Source organism: Ictalurus furcatus, chromosome 9 (genome assembly GCF_023375685.1).
Source record: "Ictalurus furcatus strain D&B chromosome 9, Billie_1.0, whole genome shotgun sequence".
Lineage (NCBI taxonomy): Eukaryota > Metazoa > Chordata > Actinopteri > Siluriformes > Ictaluridae > Ictalurus > Ictalurus furcatus.
This window is the reverse complement of record NC_071263.1, coordinates 8,850,522-8,870,500: the sequence shown is the minus strand read 5'-3', so window position 1 is coordinate 8,870,500 and position 19,979 is coordinate 8,850,522. Positions and strand designations below refer to the sequence as shown.

General features: G+C 36.8%; 1 protein-coding gene across 13 annotated transcripts in view; it reads left to right on the top strand.

Annotated features, from left to right (window-relative positions):
* The window catches only part of fsip1 (fibrous sheath interacting protein 1), a 53,943-nt gene that overhangs the window by 18,054 nt on the left and 15,910 nt on the right, over nt 1–19,979 (top strand). For 7 of the 13 annotated variants that reach the window (XM_053632277.1, XM_053632274.1, XM_053632276.1 and 4 more), the window contains 3 exons: nt 118–257; nt 1,066–1,185; nt 4,559–4,726. In XM_053632277.1, the coding sequence (XP_053488252.1) occupies nt 118–257; nt 1,066–1,185; nt 4,559–4,726 (428 nt within the window). Of the gene's footprint in view, nt 1–117; nt 258–1,065; nt 1,186–4,558; nt 4,727–6,565; nt 6,755–19,047; nt 19,161–19,448; nt 19,970–19,979 lie in introns of those variants that run through there. The other 6 variants (XR_008386723.1, XR_008386724.1, XR_008386725.1 and 3 more) reach the window with 3 other exon arrangements.

Below are 19,979 nucleotides of genomic sequence, written 5' to 3'. Positions count from 1 at the left end.
TAACTCTAATGTTAGCAGACATGGAGTCAGTTATACTTTTAAAGTTTTGCTTTATTGTAAAAATATAAAGATTGACTTAAATTTTAAACTGCTTTGTGAACTGTATCATTTTACTAGTTTCTGGGTCGGAGGACGGTGAGCATGGCAAGTCTTCAAACTCTGTTGAAGTATGTCCTGAAGTCAAGCAGACAGAAAGCAGGCAGAGTGTGATGGGCAAGACCAAGCATGGACAAGATTTCATAAAGAAAAACATCGAGGTATCATTTGTTCGGAACAATATGTATGACAAGAGATTCATGTCTAACGTCTAAATAGTTTTAAAAGCCAACACAGTAGAAGTGTAAAATCTCAGCTGTATGAATCCATTTGCATCAGTTGTATATGGCAATACAAATCAAATATACCCAGTTTATCACAATATACTGTGCCTGGGAATTAACAAAGTACTGCTGCACATGCTCGGGGATCATCCTGCTGGCATTTGTGTGCACTTATGTAGATGAGATCTGAAGACATGACATGGAGTAAAAAATGGCTTGATATTTACAAACACCAGTTACTTTAACTAATCCTGTTATTCAGAATGACCTGCATATTATCTAGTAAATAAATATGATATTTAAAATTATTTTATTATATACGTTTGCTGAAATTGAGCTAAAGTTTCATGTTGAAAAAATATTTTAAATATTAGTCCAAATGGGCTATTTTGATCTGGTCAGGAGGTAAACAACTTTTATGATGGTCAGTTTCTATTCCACATGTGGTGCTGGACCATAATCGTCAAAAGCATGAGAAAGGAGTATTGTTTAAATTCTGATGATTAAGTTCAGTTCAGTTTTATTAGTAAAGCACTTTTAACAAAGGACATTGTCACAAAGCGGCTTTACAGAAATATATAAATTCAGGATAATACTTTTAAATTCATAAATATATCCCTAATGTTAAATGTTTTAGAGTATAATTATAACACTTGTATTTGTCTCAGCATGTGCTCTATGCTTTCTCTAAGCATGTCATCTTAGCTTTGTCCATTCTGAAGGTGATTTGTATGTGTAACTGCAGCTAGCCAGTAGTGCAAGAAGCTTGGGGCCAATGACCCAGGAAGAGAAAGAACGATTAGAGGAGCTCCTCAAGGACATAGATGATGAAGATACTTATATTGATCCAACTGCCGAACCAGAGGTACACACACACACACACACACACACACTAGGCAGGGATATATAATCCAGTCTGTCTCAGGCAAGACATCATCTGGGCGGTGAACATCAGTTATCCAATTTAATGATGTCTATCTGGACATTCTCACATTTTTTCACTATACACATAGGGCTAAGCTACACTTTTTCACAGTTTACTTTTCATACTGCATAGTCCATCATTCCTCCAGAGTATCTGGCAGCTGCATTTATGGTGTGCTTTTCCTCTTTGCAATGGGTTCGTCACCAATTATGCATGGCAACCAAACAGAAGAGAGCAGATGCTCAGAGGCCGCCTAAAGGGGCAGGCTGAAAGACTTCCTGTTATTGTGAGCCCTTGCTATTGTGCAAAGTGTAGACAAATTTTATGTCTTTTGGCACATCCCAGAGATAGGACACGTGAATGACCAGACGCAGAAAAGCTTTGGCAGGTTCTGATATGACATCATGATTTAACGCAGATGCCTTCTGTCCTTTTATTCTACATTTATTATCCTGTCTCTGTGGGATTGGTTCCTCAAATTGTTCAAATGCAACTTCTACCTGGAGCACAGCAACCCTAAGGTTTGAGTAGTTCCTCTTCTCACACTGCTAATGAGTAAGATATTACCAATATCCAATAACTCTGACATCACATTATATACTATATGGTCAAAAGTTTGTGGACACCTGACGCTTCTGGAAAGGCTTTCCACTAGATTTTGAAAGTTGCTGTGGGGATTTGTGCTCATTCAGTAACAAGAGCACTAGTGAGGTCAGGCACTGATGTTGGGTGAGGAGGCCTGAGGTGTAGTCAGCATTCTAATTGATCCCAAAGATGTTCAGTGGGGTTGTGGTCAGGGCTCTGTGCAGGCCACTCAAGTTCTTCGACTCCAGCCTTGGCAACTATGTCTTCATAGACTTCATTGTCATGCTGGAACATATTTGAGCTAGGCCATACAATTATGTGCTTCCAAGTTTGTGGCAACAGTTTGGTGAAGGCCCATATATGGGTGTGATGATCAGGCCAGAACTGATCTCATTCCTGACCATGCAGTGGCTATCAAAACTATTTTAAATAATCAACAGGACACATTTAAAATTCATTCAGTGGAGTCATGCCTGGTTTCATTACATCATTGCCCCAAACAGAGTTGCCCAATTAAAACATTGATATTTGGATTTTTGATTACATTTTTAGCACAGTTTCTTCCAGTGTAATCATTGTCAAATGCAACCATTACCTAGTTCAAGCACAAATCTTCAATTTAATCAATAATCATAACTAGTCACACTTAGCGCTACCACTTTGGAATGTGACAGGGGTGTTAGCAAGGCTGTTTGTTAAAGTTAATTTATTAACTGATTGAGGGGATGTGTTTGCTAAAAATGAAAAACAAAAATCTAAGCTTGGCTTGTTTCTTTTTTCCATTGCTTCAGACAGACAGCGCATAGCTAATAAACATACAATAAATATGTTTAAAAAAAAAAAGAATTCAAAATTAAAAAAAAATAAAAATAACTAAGTTTTATATATATATATATATATATATATATATATATATATATATATATATATATATATATATATACTTTGTGTTTTAGATAAGGTTAGACACTAAGCAAGTAGCTTCCTCCTAGATATGTAGTACATGGCAATCTACTCACTTATGATGTTTTTGGGAAATGAGGACATCATCATTCCAAAATTTAATCAGAGTATTTGTAGATTGCTGGAAGAAGAAGCATGGCTAGTTACAAACCACAATTAATTTCAATTCCAATTGCATAATGCAGTTGGAACTGGAATTTCATCTCTTTCTTTCCATTCCTTATAGTGAGACTGTGCCTAATGCAAGCACATCCAGATGTTCTGTATTACAATTTTCTATTTTTCATGGATTTCAGGGAAGATTTCCTTTCCCCCTGTGTTATCATTTGTAATTTATCTCTACTGAAGGAGATTCTTCATGTTTATTTAAATAATCTACTTAATATTTGACTCCCTTCATTCACTAACAATTTATTATTCCCAGATTATATGTAGTAGCTGTGTATGCTGCTATCATAGACGTTAATTTTGTCAATCTTAATTTTGAAATCTTCCCCTAATCTGTAAAAAGATTATTATTATTATTAGTAGTAGTAGTAGTAGTATTGTTGATGATGATGATGATGATGATAATAATAATAATAATAATAATAATAATAATAATATTAACAACTAGTTACTATAGCATATTTAACATATATTTAACTATGTCTGGATTTAAAAACACCAATTGAGCTGGAGTTCCTGATGTTCTCTGGACGAATATTCTAGATTTTAGAGGTAATACACTATACAGCAAAAAGTTTGTGGACATTTGATCTTTACACCCATGGTTCTTCCCCAAACTGTTGCCACAAAGCTGGAAGCACACAAGTGTATAGAATGTCTTTGTATGCTGTAACATTATAATTTTCTTTCACTATGCATGACAATACTCCTTCGCACAAAGTGAGTTCATGAAGACATGGTTTGCCAAAATTGGAGTGGAAGAACCTGAGTGGCCTGCACAGAGTCCTGACTTCAACCCCTCTGAACACCTTTGGGATGAACTGGAATGCCGACTCCACCCCAGGCTTCCTCACCCAACATCAGTGCACAACCTCACTAATACTCTTGTGGATGAATGAGCACAAATCCCCTCAACCATGCTCCAAAACCTAGTGGAAAAATTTCCCAGAAGAGTGGAGTGATGAGGGGACTAAATCTGGAATGGGATGTTCAACAAGCACTTATGGGTGTGATGGTCATTTTGGCCATATAGTGTATAAGACAAAAACATCTCCAACCAACTAATTATTTGGACTAAGAATAGACCTGCCTCAGCTAAGTGAAGTGCTCAAGACTGATTATTCTGTTTCAGGAGTTCAAAAAGCTACACCAGAGACAGTGTCTTCAGAGCTTAAAACATCATAGGCAGCCAGCATAGCTTTTATTAAACTGGACTAATTAGCTCTGATTTATTTTCTTAATAAAGATGATGTCTGCTACATTCTGAACTATTTGAAGCTACCTTAGAGAGACAGCAGGTTAGCAGCACATTGCATTACTTCAATTCTGAGGTTATGAAAGCATAGTTTCTCAGTTAGGTGGAGGGTTATTTTTATTATTATTATTATTATTATTTTGGTTTTATTTCTCAGACGTTTTAGAGATGTAGCATATGGCCGTACATGGAATCAAATGATAAACAAGCATCTAGAGTTACACCTACAGTATTATTTGATAGGTTCACTTTTTACTGAAACATTGATGACATTCCTCCCAAAAATTATTGTTTTATATTTAACACATTTTCTGACTTTACTTTGCTATCCTGTCCTTGTAGACAGACTTTTCCCTGTGCTCTGTTCCCCCAACACTGGATGAGGATTACACACCCTATGCAGCTGAATTTGACCAACTCTTTCACATCGATGCCAAACTGCAGCAGCTTCTTCCTTTTCAGGAATTTCTGTCTGTGCGAGGCCCCTATCGTTACCGCTGCTTTTCTCAGGTTTGTGCCATTTTCCTAAATATACTGATCTGCCACTTTTAGGAATTTTGTGTTTTCAGAGGCCCCTCTAACCATCATGCTATGTTCACTACTTACACATTTTTGATTTAAGAGGGAAAAAAATTAATTTAAATATACAATATATTTTATTTTCATTATTTACCCATATTAACATTCATAGAAATAGACATAGCAAATCCATAAATTTTTGAGCATGTGTTCTAGTCTAGTGAATGTGGTTCTCTGCCTACATAAAATATACATGCATCTATTCAGAATTAGTTGTGTTTTTTAACATTTGTTTGGATTGTAAGCACAGCCTTAAATGAATCTCAGAATGAGTCATGCATCTGTTTGCCTTATAAAACTTTATATAGGGATGTTATCTCATACACAAAGGAACAAAGCTGTTCCCAATTTCCATTCTTCACTCTTTCCATCCAATATACCATATGTTGCATTTTTATTTTGATGTCATGTTTAAAAATATATGTACAGCACTACTACCTATCCTTTTCACAGTGTGCCATAATCCCGTATTCCCAAAATATTTCCATGGAATACTTTTTTAAGTGTACCATTTGTTTAAAAAAGATCGTTTCTCATAAGGGCATTTGGGTTCAGTCAAAAGATTCATTTGGGATGATCAAATCCAGATTTAAAATGGAGGGAGTTACATAAGATTGCTATAACCTGGGAGTTACATAACAGTGGCTTAATAGTCACAAAGGCATTCTGACATTCTTTGGTCTACACAGAATGTTTGGAAAGCAGTTAGTCTTCAGAAGTGAGGCTTTATGAGCACTATTTCTGCAAAGAAGATATAATGATAATATAATATCCTAAATGTCATAAAGGGAGTATGGTTAGAACAAACATAGATTTTTTTTTTTATGAGAAAGTGGTTGTGTCCTTTAACATAAAGTTGTAAAAAAAAAAATGAATTCCTGTGAGAAACTAGAGAAGCTAAGAGTTAATTAATGTTGTTACATAGTTAGTTAACCTTCTAACTAGATCAACATCCAGCCCCAGATATCATTCACACAATCTCATAAAAACTACAGAATTTTACATTAAAATCTATAGAGCATTAACACAACCCTGTACCATAAAATAGAAAGTACTGCACCAAACTAAAGTACACTTACTGTAGCTGTACACGTATATTACATATATTAACAGTAATTGGTGAACAGTCTGTGTTACTAAGGACAATTACAATAGCTCTGCAATAACTCAGAGTATATTCACAACTGTTGTTTCAATTAACTTTCAAGATGCCAAATGGAAATACAGAATGCCAATAAAAAAGGCTTTAGCTTTTAAATTTCATAATTAGGAGAGTTTTACCAGGGTGGTATCCTCCCAAACTCATGGAGTTTTCTCATGTAATTGTTTCCTAGCCCAGCAGGAAAATTCCCCATTCTTGTCTTGCTGAGGGAGAAATAGGGCTCCCAAGACACCAAGAAAGCACAAAAAAAAAACGATATAAGATTGCATAAAATTGGTATGGTAAAATCTGCACTGTTGAGGAGACTGCATCGACATTACCTTGGGTGACACTGACTGTAGTGCTGAGTTATAGATTTTTGCCACTGCAGAGAGCAGACAAGTATTTCAGGGCATAGTTGCAAGTTGATTGTTCTGCCAAACAGCGATGGAGTTGGAATTGGACATGACCAAATCCCAGGACATCTTTGACAAATACTTATACAGCCTTGCTCTAACTGCAGCATGATGTCAATTTTGACACTGGTCATGCACGGGCCATGGAAAATCTGCAGCCTGTTCAGAAACTTCTACTGTGGGGTGTAAAGCTGTCAACTGATGTGACTACAGGGCCTGCTAGGAAAAAGAAGGCGAGCTACTTTGTGGTGTCATCAACGAAAAACAGCAGTTGACAGAGGGTTCATTTGCTCAGCCCCATGGAGAAGGGGAAAAAAAGTGCCCTTAGGGACGGAGGAAAGTAGGAGGAACTGGCAGCCACCATGGGCCTAATGCAAGATCTGTTAACAGATCCATTATCATATTCTCTAAGGTTCAATGTGCACAGAGACCTTAGATGGGAGACACAGCACCAAAGCATGGGAAATCGGTGATCTGATGACGCAAATGAGAAGGCAAGTTTAACTGGCTCAAATACCACTGTCAGAATCTACACCATCCCACATCCACCTTAAAGCTCTAAATGTAGTTTTACTTAGCACTGTGGCATAGCTAAAACCTTGGATTCCAACGTCGCCTGAAGCAACTTATTTGGTGCTGAACATTGCCACTCTGTGTCCAGGCCCACATGGGCTGTTGTAATTTTGAGGTCAGCTGATAAAAGCTAATTCCACTTCATTGCCAGACATTACCAGAACCTCCTTGATATGTAGGTCAGCTACAAGTGATTTGAGACATGCTCAGTAATTTCCTGTTACCACCCATTAGACTCTCTTGACAGATGCTGAGGGGGAGATCTCATGCATTCTTTTGAGGAGGCATTCCTACAGGAACTTACAGAAGGCAACCAATTCCAACCATACAAGGCAGTGGAGACCACTAACCTCATGACTCAGCATCAGAAGTGTGGACTTACAAGGGCGATCCACTCCACCACTTCGAGGCCTACTCCTGTGCCGTTATACCCAAGAGGGCCCAGCCTCTTGGATACAGTACATATATAGTACTGTGCAAAAATCTTTGCACATGCAAAGAAATACTGTAAAGCAAAGATGCCTTCAGAAATAATATTAAACCATTCATCCATCTTCTACCGCTTACTCCTTCTTCAGGGTCGCGGGGGAACCTGGAGCCAATCCCAGGGAGCATCAGGCACAAGGCGGGGTACACCCTGGACAGGGTGCCAGTCCATCACAGGGCACAATCACATACACACTCACACACCCATTCATACACTATGGACACTTTAGACAAGCCAATCAGCCTACCACGCATGTCTTTGGACTGGGGGAGGAAACCGGAGTACCCGGAGGAAACCCCCGCAGCACGGGGAGAACATGCAAACTCCGCCCACACATGGCCCGGCGGGAATTGAACCCCGGACCCTGGAGTTGTGAGGTGAACGTGCTAACCACTAAGCCATAATATTAAACCTTTCTACAAAAAAAATACTGTATAGAGCACTAAACAGTAATAGCTAAACAAAGTCAATATTTGGTGTGATAACCCTTTTCTTTAAAAAAAAAAAAAAAAAAAAAAATCAGTGGTCTCGGCTACAATTTGTGAAGTTTTATAAGGAAATTGGCTGGTAAGTTTTACTGAGAATCTTTGAGGATCTGCCACAGTTCTTCTGGAGACTTTGATTGCCACACAAGTGGTTTGTTATGTAATATGTGCTTTGTTTATGGACATACAAACATATTTTTCTGCAACATTTTTCTTTACATTTTTTTTTTCTAAATATAATTTTTTTGTACTGACTCAGTAATGTAGAAGTCATAAAATAACTTTGTGCTTTTGTTATAGATGTTTAACAAGAAGCTAAGATGAAGTTAACACAAAGCTAATATGAAGCTGTCACCAGCTTTAAAAGACAGGTTCACCTGGTACACTCTACTGTATGGCCAAAAAGTAGTGAAAATAAAGGGCCCAGTCCTGTTTAGTCATGTCACTGCACCCGTGTACAAAGTGAGGTCTATAAAGACAAGGTTTTCCAAGGTTGGTGTGGAAGAACTCGAGTGGTCCAAGCCCTGACCTCAACACCACTGAACACCTTTGGGATAAATTACAACACTGACTGTGCCCCAGGCCTTCTCACTTGACATCAGTGCCTGACTTCACTAATGCTTTAATTCTCTAATGAGCACAAATTCCCACTGGCAGGCTCCAAAATCTAGGGGAAAACCTTTCCAGAAATGTGAAGGTTGTTATAACAACAAATGGAGGACCGGCTCCATGTTAATGTCCATGCTTTTGGAATGGGCACATAAGGGTGTGATGTTCAGTGTCCACATACTTTTGGTCATTTAGTGTAGCTTAGAAAAATGACCAAAGTGTGTACAAGGCAAGAAGGTGGAGGAGACCAGAGGCAATTAATGATGGCATTCTATAGTGGACCACTACATGACTTTGTGTCTAAGGCTTCGGCATGTGTGCACATGCATACAAGAACGTATCCCAAATCTAACCATAGTGTACAATCTGTTGATTGAAATAAGAATTTTTATTAAAACTGAATTCCTAGAGTAATAGAGTTTTGTAACAAAGGACTAATAGTAGCTAGGCGTCATGACTATTAGACAAGGACTTTCACAAATGTATAGCCTCTCCCTAGATAATTAAAACCATTTGGGTAACCTAGTGAACCCATGCTGTCTCTTTCACTGGCCAGAAGTACATTTCTGGGCTGTTCCATCATTGCATTTTACTTCCAGAAAATCTGACAGAATTGCTTTTGGAACGGTTAGTTAGATTTGTTTCAGACGTTTCAGCAATGGAAACATTTTAAAATGCTTGCTAGCTAAAGTCTTCTCAAGTTTTCTGTCAGATTTTAACCCTACCATATGTTGTCAGTCAGATGTGTGAAGCCGCAGCCATGTTTCCATGCTCTTGTAAAGGAACACAGCTAGAGTTTCTTAGGCCTAGGACAAAAGAGTGTGTCTGGGCTTCAAGTCAAGTTTCCAAAGTAGTCATTCAGTTAAAAAGGAAACTTGAAATGCAGTTAGCACATTCCGAAAAGAGAAATCCAATAAAACCACTTTTGCACAAGATTTTTTCGTTTGTATGTTTGTTTCTATAATTTCTTTGTAATTGTTGCATTTTGAGTCAGTGTTTCTTTAGAGACAGCATGTGTTGAGAGCATCATATGTCTGCAGATTATGATACAAAATCAACATGACTACTTGGCAGATGTAACAGAAATACACAAATTCCTTACTCAAGTAAAGGCGTACAAACTAATCTAAAATATACTTTGGTTAAAGTTGAAGTAGAGTTTTAAGTTCTTTACTTATGTTAAAGTACAAACATGGAAACTATTAAATGTCCTTTAAATATGAAAGTACAAGAAATAATAATAACTGAGTGTTTTTGGTTCCTGCAACCTTTGACAAGGCACCAAGAAACATGGACAAACATTAACTAATGCAATAACACCAGCTTTTTTACCAGTTTCTCAAAATGTAGCTATCATGATAATGATGATGATTCAAACTAGTTTGCTTGCCATAAGCTTGCTGCTACAATACAAACTAGTTAGAAAGTGGACAGAGATAGTGATGTGCTTTTGCATATTTTTCCTTTTTTTGATGCAAGAGAGTGTTCTCGCATGTATGTGTACAAACAGCCAATCACAAATGAAATATAACAATGACAAGGACAGAGCAAGGAGTAGTGCATGGTGTATTGAAAAACACAGAAGGAGATATAAACTAACAAAGAATATATATAAAAAAAAACTGCACTCAGGGAAAAATAGCAGTTTCTACTGAACAATGCAACATAAAACTAAAGAAAATAAACTACATAATATCAATAAAGGACTAAAGTAAGAAGCAACAAGAATATTGATTAGCCAATCATGAAGTAGAAAAAATAATATAACAACTTTGATGTAACTAGGCATTAGGATACCATGAAGCTAACTTGTAATTAATGACAATGACTATGACAATGACTTACTTATACCTGAAGGACAATAGGAAAAACAAGTTCTTAGAAATAAAAGCTGGAGGGGAGCAAGACTTCTGAATAAGTTTTGATACTGGGTATTTATACACAGTCCTTGATTGACCCAGTCCTGGTAATCAGGTATTAAGAAGCTACATAGACATGAAATTTACAAATGTATACATCAAGGGATCCGTTACCCTTCTGTTCTTGTTGTTACATCACTTACAGTTTAGATGGATTAACTGCTTGAAGTGGTCCACTTTTGAAATGTAGTGAGTAAAAGTCAAAAGTCTTAAATGAAAGAAAAACTCAGTTAAAAAAAAAAAATCTACTTTGCTGTTTCCCACATTTGTCATTTAGCCACATATAACTTGTACCATGCAGTTCTGTTTCTGCTGTTGTAGCATTTTGGTGCAGCTGTAGCATGCCAAGCACACTGACTCAGAAAACACTCTTTTGACCATCAGCATATGGTCACCACATGGGCAGAGCCTTAAAGATGGACTTGTTTTGGTGGTGAAAAGAACTAGTTTAAATCTTTCTTCACTGTGTAAACCTGTGTGACAGTTGTGGTCTAACCAGTAACAGTATACCTTGTGTTTTGCGTTAATAGCATTTTGTATATTTAACAAGAACAACAACAATAATAACCATTTTTATTTACGTGTATATTGCTTTTTTTCCCAGTTCATTTCTATCTAAGAATACCACCAACTGTATTCGTTTATTGTGATTGATGAAGTGAAGTGTTCCTTTATAAACAAAGTTATATAAATCAGAGCAATTGCAGCACAAAAGCCATGGTTCTTAGTGAACAATAATGGGATACCACATCAATTATAGGCTTAAAATTCTGAATGTACAATATTGTAAGACATATATTGCATATTCTGAAATATTTAATAATTATATGAAGATCTTTCAAGCATAAAAGATATCCACCAAGCCTAATGTAACAGAGACGACCCCCCCCCCCTCCAAATCTTTCAATTCAATTACGGTTGAGATGTTTGTAATGTACAACACAGATTCTAAATGAATTTGGTAAGCCAGGTTAAAACCATTTAACCAAGTAATTATATAATGAGCACAAATGTGTAGAGATTATTAACTGCAAATATGTTAAGAGCTGAAAAATTAGCTCACCCAATATGCCTTGTGACAAATTTTTGGATTTCAAAAGCTAACATCATTCATTCATTCATTCATTCATTAATCTAAAGTAACCACTTTATCCTGGTCCAGGTTGGATAAGGTCCAGAGCATATTCTGGGAAGACTGAGTGAGAGGCAGGGCACCATTTCAGGGCATCATGCACACATACATTCACACACTCATTCACACCTCAAGTTAATCACACCTGAATCACTGGCGTGTTTGTGGGAGGAACCCATGTCAACATAGGGAGAACATGCAAAACTCCAGACAGAGAGTAAGTCGAGCTCAGAATTGAAATGGTGACCCTGGAACAGTGTGAGCAATGCTACCTGCTGCATCACCATGCTTATTTAGTTAACTATATTATATTCACGTGACTATATTTGCAGGTTAATAGCCATGCTCAAAGGTTCAAGAGATGTAGGGACATAGAATATATCACTATTACAGCATTATTCCCATTTCACAAAAGATTATAAATCTCAGTTTGAATTTGGCTTAACCAGAGAGTTATTGAAACATTGATTATAAATCGTATATTTATTTTTGGATAGAAGAATGTGCAGTTGAATGGGTTTATTTGTGCTTTTGTGTTTTTGCATGTGGTTCATGTTTTTTCAATCTGTTAAAAACATGTGTTTATGCAGTCTAACATCGCTCTCCAAAAGCAGTTACAAAGCCCAAGCTGATATTCTAATACTATTCTAATAAATGAGATCTGTGAATGAAAAGCACATCAGAGCACATCCTTTGTATATTTATTTATTGTGAGGAAACTCCTTTAGCTGTTAATTTCTACAATAATTCCCAGCATTTGTTACAGTTCATTAATTTTCAATAACCACTTTATCCTGATCAGGGTCACAGTGGATCTGAAACACTGGGTGTGAAGTGGGAATTCACCTTGAATGGGACACCATTCTCTCACACACACACACACACACACACACACACACACACACACACACACACACACACACACACACACACACACACACACACACACACACACACATATATTCACACACTCATTTTACACCTAAGGGCAATTAAGAGTTGCCAATCCACCTACTTTATTTTTATATTACAGTATATGTTCTACTGCTCACCTGACTTATTTAAATCAATATGAAACACAGGATTCTTTGTCTCATTCAATGCATGTAGCATCTGTTATAGTTTAAACTTGACCGTTCATACCTCAACCTAAGTTTTTGTCATGGCTGCAGCTGTCTTAGTGTTTCTGTTTGTTGAAGTAAGTGTTGGAGTTTTGCATACAATTTCAGTGCTCTGCCTTAGCCACTGGTGAGCTATACAAAGGTGTAGTGTTCTGTACACTGGACCCTACAGGTTTAATATATCCATTGGAAGGGATTGTGTGTGGAGAGGCTTTGGCTGAGATCCTCCTTCCACGTGGCAGTAAGTAAAAGCCCAGAAGTGGAGGGGCAGACTATGTGACTCATGCTGCCTCTGTTTTTGTTAGAGTTACGCCAAACTTCCAAGGCTCAGGTTACATAGTCTGATTCTGGGGGCACTCAGCACAGCAATACAAAAGCTCATTTTATATCTTAATATCTTCATTACTATTTAGAAGTATGCAGGTCTTCCAAGATGTAAACACTTCTTTGGAGAAGCATTTAACAAGATATGCAAAGGAATAGCATAACTGGAAAAGAAAACTGGTATTGAGTGGTATTATTGCAGAAATTTAAAACCATCCCACGATGTTTACAGTGAAGAACACAGTGAAATAATAATAAAAAAAAATTATTTAGGCTTTGTTTTCACTAAGTAAAATAGTTCCCCCATAACCCACAGAACTTAATATTTGTAGCTAGTAGATGTCATAACTGATCCCAATCTATTTTGTTTGTAATGGATTGAGTTCCCTTAAAACTGCAGTCACTAATTTTAGAAACAGAATCATGGCTAGTCAACCACTGTCTTTGACTCTCTCTATTTGTTCTTCTTCAGTTGCAGTGGTCCTTCACTAAGTTTAAAAAAATAATAATTGTTAAAACATTTTTATTAGAAGTTGTATGACGCACCTATACAGCATAAACATACGTTTTTACAACATAAGGCAATATAAACATAAAAAGTATGATCTGATCTTTAAAAAAATAACTACAGTCACTGGTATAATATCAAAAGTATTGTCATGCTTTAATTAAAAAAAAAATCATTGTTATAATTAGGGGTTCAAGCCTGAAGGGCTGAAACCCTATTGTAGTTGTAAGGATTTTTAGTATTATTATTCTGCCCTAAATCTAACTGTGCAGACCAAACCGTAAGTTGTAGAGAGCTGAAACTTTGAGGGAAGGTAGTCCCCCAGAGTACTACAGCACCACAATGTTTCAGCCTGATCGACCAGATGGTGGTGCTATAGTGAGAATTTTTAGAATAATGGCCATAACTTTTGAACCATTGTCACAGACTCGAGTGTCTTATATCTATGAACAAAATGTATATTTCCGATTTCATTTCTGTCATTAAAAATTTTCCGCCATCTTAGATTTTTTGGAAAACCTACTTTTGTGAACTAGTCCTAGGTTTTTCATCAGATTGAGATGAAACCAGTGCCAAACAATTCTATTAAGTTTCCTTGCAATTTATTATCAAAAAAAGTTTGAACTTTGAACTTGAGATAGCTACAGTATGCGAAAACACAGGAAGTAGGCATGGCCACTTTTATGTAAATGGCTATAATTCTTGAATGAAATGAGATATCTTCACCAATCTTTGCATGATTATGTACGAGGCCAATCTATGTCAATCAAAAATTATGTGGTTTTGCTACATGGTGGTGCTATAAAAAACCCATAAAAGTGGCTGTAACCATGGAACTGTTGATCTGATTGACTTCAAAATTTGCATACAGTGTCTGTCTCAACTGGCATCAGTGTCTATGAGGACATTCATGTATGTTGAAAAACATGGCCGATCACAGCCAATCAGATTTCAGCAGCTATTAGACAAGGTTAAGAATGGCTGATCGGAACGAAACTTGGTGGACATATTTGACTCTTGGTCCAAGAGATTTATGCAAAGGTTTTTTTTTAAAAATCGACCACTGGGTGGCACTATCATTTTTGTAGGTGTTTATGGTTGTATATAACGCAGTACTTTGAAAAAACACAAGTAATATATATTAAATGATACCTGTTCTCATTCTAAACAACTTTGTCCAAGAATCATTTGGGTCTGTCAAACTGTTTGGTAAATATTTCAGATAAAACCTACTTTTGTGAACTAGTCATAGGTTTTTTGATCAATATCAAGGAAACAAGTGCTACAAGATTCTCTGGAGTCTATTTATAAATAATTATCAAAAAAAGTTTTCGATTTTACGTGTCAATGACATACCAAAAGTAAAGGTAATGGACTTGGTCACATTAGGTACATAGTAATAATACTTAAACAGAGAGATATTTTCACCAAACTTGTATTGCTCATGTAAAGGCTCAGTCTAAGGTTGCGTGACAAAAATTGCTAAGTTTGGCCACTTGGTTATAGTAAAAAAAACAACAAACTTAAAATGGTTGTGTAAATGAGTGTATATTATCTGCTGTTTCAGACATACACATGTTCTTTGTATCATCTGTTAGATCTCCTCATTCTGAACAACTTTGCCTCTAGGAGCACTGCTGTCAATCAAATTGTTTGTTAAATATTTGAGATTATTTTAAAAACAGGCTTTTGCGAACTCGTCCTAGGTTTTTCGCTCAACTGAAACAAAGCGATTGCAGGACAATTCTTTGGACTATTTAGATCAATAATTATCAAAAATAGTTGAACTTTTAATTTACCCTTGCAAGGGCACATCAAAACGTTTGAAGTGGGCGTGACCTCTTTGACTATAACGGCTACAACTCTTGAACGGAATGAGATATTTTCACCATATATATATATATATGTGTGTGTATATATATATATATATATATATATATATATATATATATATATATATATATATATATATATATATATATATAATAAAATCTGAGGACATATCTAAAAACTAAATTACTGATTGTGACAAGTTGGTGGCACTATAACAGAACAAGACTTTAAATTAGCACTAAATGTGGAACCATTGGTCCAATACACATGATAAATAAATCTTGTCCTTGTCCAAGGCCCAATCAAAGTATATGAGGACAATTGTGAATCTTGAAAAACATGGCCGCCATTGGTCAATCAATGTTCAGCAGCTATTAGACGAGCTTAATGAAGGCTGATATTTCTTAAAATTATCTTAGTTTTTCATTGATTTAGGTGCTTATAGGATTGCATAATATTAAGTAATATCTTTAAACATATTTAAGGGCCAAAACGGCTTGAACCTTGATAATTGCTGCTTGCAGACATATTATTGTAAATTGTCATTTTTGTTGTATGAGAGGAATAAAACACTTCAGCACATGCTCATACTTTAAATAAGTATTTTTTTAAAAAATCAAGGTGGTAAAGGCATCACATCATGCTGCCATTAATTATTTTCCTATAACGCCATTTCATGTTTTATTCCTTACATGGCTGGGATGGATGGATGTTGTTTTGTTGCAGATGTAGTAGACTGAATCTATTTGCTTTGGTATTGCTAACTTTCGAGTCCTGGTTCATGACACTGATGTAAACACATGGCAGCTGAGACCCAGTTTGAAAAGGTGTTAACAATATGTTATCTCCTCCTCACCGGTTGCAGTATCAAACAGACCCTGTCTAGAATCCACTCTGTGTGACATTTGGGAAAAGCAACAAGAACTTACTCTGAAGTGCTCTTATTTGAATCCATCTGTCTGTTACAGTGCATGTGTGAGCAGTAAACCACTGTGGTTATATGGTTGTTTGCAGTATATTATACACCACATTTTGGAATCTGGGACCTGTGTTTGGGTCCTGGAGAAAATCAAATCTAAATCTGATGTTTCATTCACTTGGTCAATGCTCCTAGCCAAACTGAAGTACAAATGAGACAGAACACAATATAAACCTAGAGCTAAGCAGTTAGGGGTTGCTCAGCATTCCAAAAGTTGCTCTGGTAGTCCTTGGATTTAAGCTCACAACCTTCTGAATACTAGACCCGGTGTTCTGCCTGATGCTGGATCTTTCTCACCCTCTCAACAAAACTATCTTTTTATCTTAATGATTAACAGTGTCTTCCTAATAAATGCATAACCAGAGCTCTAAGGGTATCGTGTGACACATTTCATTCTGATCTTTTTAGTGAAACTGCTGTAACAACATCAGCCTCATTTAGTATTTCCTACTATGAGATTGCAATAAACCAAATATAATTATTAAACCTATTGTTAGACATTTATACTAATTCCAGGCTCCAAATTTCCATATTCTATTGGCAGATTGTTTTGGTTCTTTCTAAAATTGTTACATAATTTGGAATCATTAATAAATAATTGCAAAAAAAAAGAGAGATAATAATAGGCTTAGAAATCTTATAATAGGAAATGCTAGCTAAATTTGACAATATTCTAGGCATTTCCACATGTCTTTTTTTTATTATTATTTTGTTAATTTTATTTATTTATTTATTTATTTTTATACAGTTAATATAGAAGAACTAAAATAGGTCTGGCTAAAATTTGGGGTTGAACCCCTAATGGGTTGATCTCATTTGAACCTTTATTCAGAAGGATTGCAAATGTCTAAATAATCACTACACAGATCAATAGATTGAGAATAAGAATGAGTTTTGTACAAGCTGCTAAAAGTATATTTCCTCGTTGTGTTTTGTTTTTTTGGTACATGTTGTCTTGGTCTCTGTGTGTGCATGGGAAAATCTTTATGAAGTATATATTGCACTTGACCGTGGCTCTGAGTAAGATCCCTGTAAATTTTAGGTTAGGGTTTAAATTTAGACATTCTAGCCTTGCTTTATGAGACTGTGAAATGCCACAAGGCCTCTTTAAATGAGGGTGTTGGATAAGAAACACTACATTACAGCAAACTAAATAAACAGAATGATTTCATTGTTTACTTATTCATTTTGGATTTTTTTAAAACCTTTTTTTAAATTAGCAGGGATCGTGAAAGAGAACAATCTGCACATAAGATCTTTTCAATAATCAGAACCATTTGATTTAGTTTTTCTATCTTAGATTATGAAGTGTGTTGGAAGATGATCTATAGTCCCCTCTGAAAGTGCTGGAACAGCAATTCTAAATGACACTTTACTTAATTTTAATATTTGGTTGCACATCCCTTGCTTGCAATAGTTGCACCAAGCCAGCGACCCACTGACCTCACCAAACGGTGCATTCTTCTTTTGTGATGCTTTTCCAGGCGTGTACCACAGCTTCTTTAAGTTTTTTGTTTGTGTTGGGGGCTTTCCTCCCTTCTCCCTTTAGGAGGTGAAATGCATACTCCACTGGGTTAAGGTGTGTTGATTGACTTGGCCAGTCTAAAACCTTCTACTTATTTCCTTAGGAGCAGATCCTTTCTTTCTCCCCACTTTTGATTTTGGTCTTTCAGACACTTTGGTAGAGGTTAATCTTCGTTCCAGAACTTACGAGGTTCATCTCTGTATTTCCTTGCAAATTCCATTTTGCCCTTCCAATTTTTACTGCTGATGAGTGGTTTGCAAATTGTGGTAGGATCTCTATATTTCTGTTTTCAAAGTCTTCTTTGAATGGTGGATTGTGATACCTTCACCCCAAACTGTTGTTTTTCTTCACAGCTCTCACAATGTTTCTAAATCTGTTGTTTTCTTTGCCTTATCTGTTCCATGTCTGGTTGTTAGTGCATTAGTGGTTTCTTTCTTTTTCAAGACATTCCAAATTGTTGTACTGTCTATGTCCAGTGCTCGTGCAATGGCTCTGATTGATTTTTCCATCTTTTCTCAGCTTCAAAATGGCTTGCTCTTCTCCCATAGACTGCTCTCTCTAGTCTTCATGTTGGTTCATCCTTTTGAACAACAAGCATAGCCTTTACTTGCAAAACCCAAGGCTCAAACCAAAAATAGACATTCAGAGATATTAATTGTTTAAACAATCAAACTAACAGGGTACACCTGGTCAGCAAGAAATGTTCCAATATTTATGATCACCAAACAAAACAGAAGGTGCCGTGCTCTAAGTTGTTTAACTACAGTGGGGGAAATAAGTATTGGACACGTCAAAAATGTTTTCTGTAAATGTATTTCCTATGAGGCTATTCACATGAAATTTTTACCAGACATCAGTATTAACTCAAGAAATCTGGAAATATAAAGAATTCACAATATTAAGGTCCATAAATAAAGTTATGTGTAATAAAGTAGAATGACACAGGAAAAAAGTATTGAACACGCTACCTGAAATTTATGTAATACTTGGTGGAGAAGCCATTTTTGTAATGACAGCTTCAAGATGCTTCCTGTATGAAGAAATTAATTGGCCACAGTATTCAAGTGTGATTTTGGTCCATTCTTCTAAACTTATTGTCTTTAAATCTTATTCAAATATTGTCTTTAAAAATTCAAGTCAGGTGATTGACTGGACCATTCTAACGCCTTGATTTTTTTTTTTTTTTTTGCCCGAAACCAGTTGAGAGCTTCATTTGCTGTATGTTTTGGATCGTTGTCCTGCTGGATGGTCCACCCATGTCTCATCTTCATCATCCTGGTGGATGGCAGCAAATTCTTCTCAATAAACTTCCGGTAAAGGGTTCCATTCCTTGCTCCTTCATTTATATGAAGTCTGCCAGTACAATGCGATGAAAAACAGCCCCACACCATGATGCTTCGACCTCCAAACTTCACTGTTGGTTTAGTGTTTTTAGGGTGATGTGCAGTGCCATTTCTTCTCCAAACATGGTGTGTAGTATGACAGCCAAAATGTTCAATTTTGCACTCGTCTGACCAGACTACACTCTCCCAGTATTTCATAGGCTTCTCCAAATGAATTGTAGCAAACTTTAAACAAGCTTCGACATGCCTTTTCTTTAGTAATGGAGTCTTGTGGGGTGAGCGTGAGAAGTGGAGTGCACTGTCAGTTGTTTTCTCTGTGATGATGGTACCTGCTTCCTCCAAGTGTTTCTGGAGCTCTTTCCTAGTGGTCCCTGGCTCTTGGGCTACTCTTCTGACTATTCTTCTGACTCCCTGGTCAGAAATCTTGCGAGGAGCTCCTGTGTGTGGCCGGTTGATGACGGAGTGATGTTGCTTCCACTTGTGGATAATGGCCCCAATGGGGGAACCTGGAGCCTATCCCAGGCAACATCGGGCACAAGGCGGGGTACACCCTGGAAAGGGTGCCAGTCCATCGCAGGGCACAATCACATACACACTCACACACCCATTCATACACTACGGACACTTTAGACACGCCAATCAGCCTACCATGCATGTCTTTGGACTGGGGGAGGAAACCGGAGTACCCGGAGGAAACCCCTGCAGCACGGGGAGAACATGCAAACTCCACACACACATGGCCCCAGCGGGACTTGAACCCCAGACCCTGGAGTTGTGAGGTGAACGTGC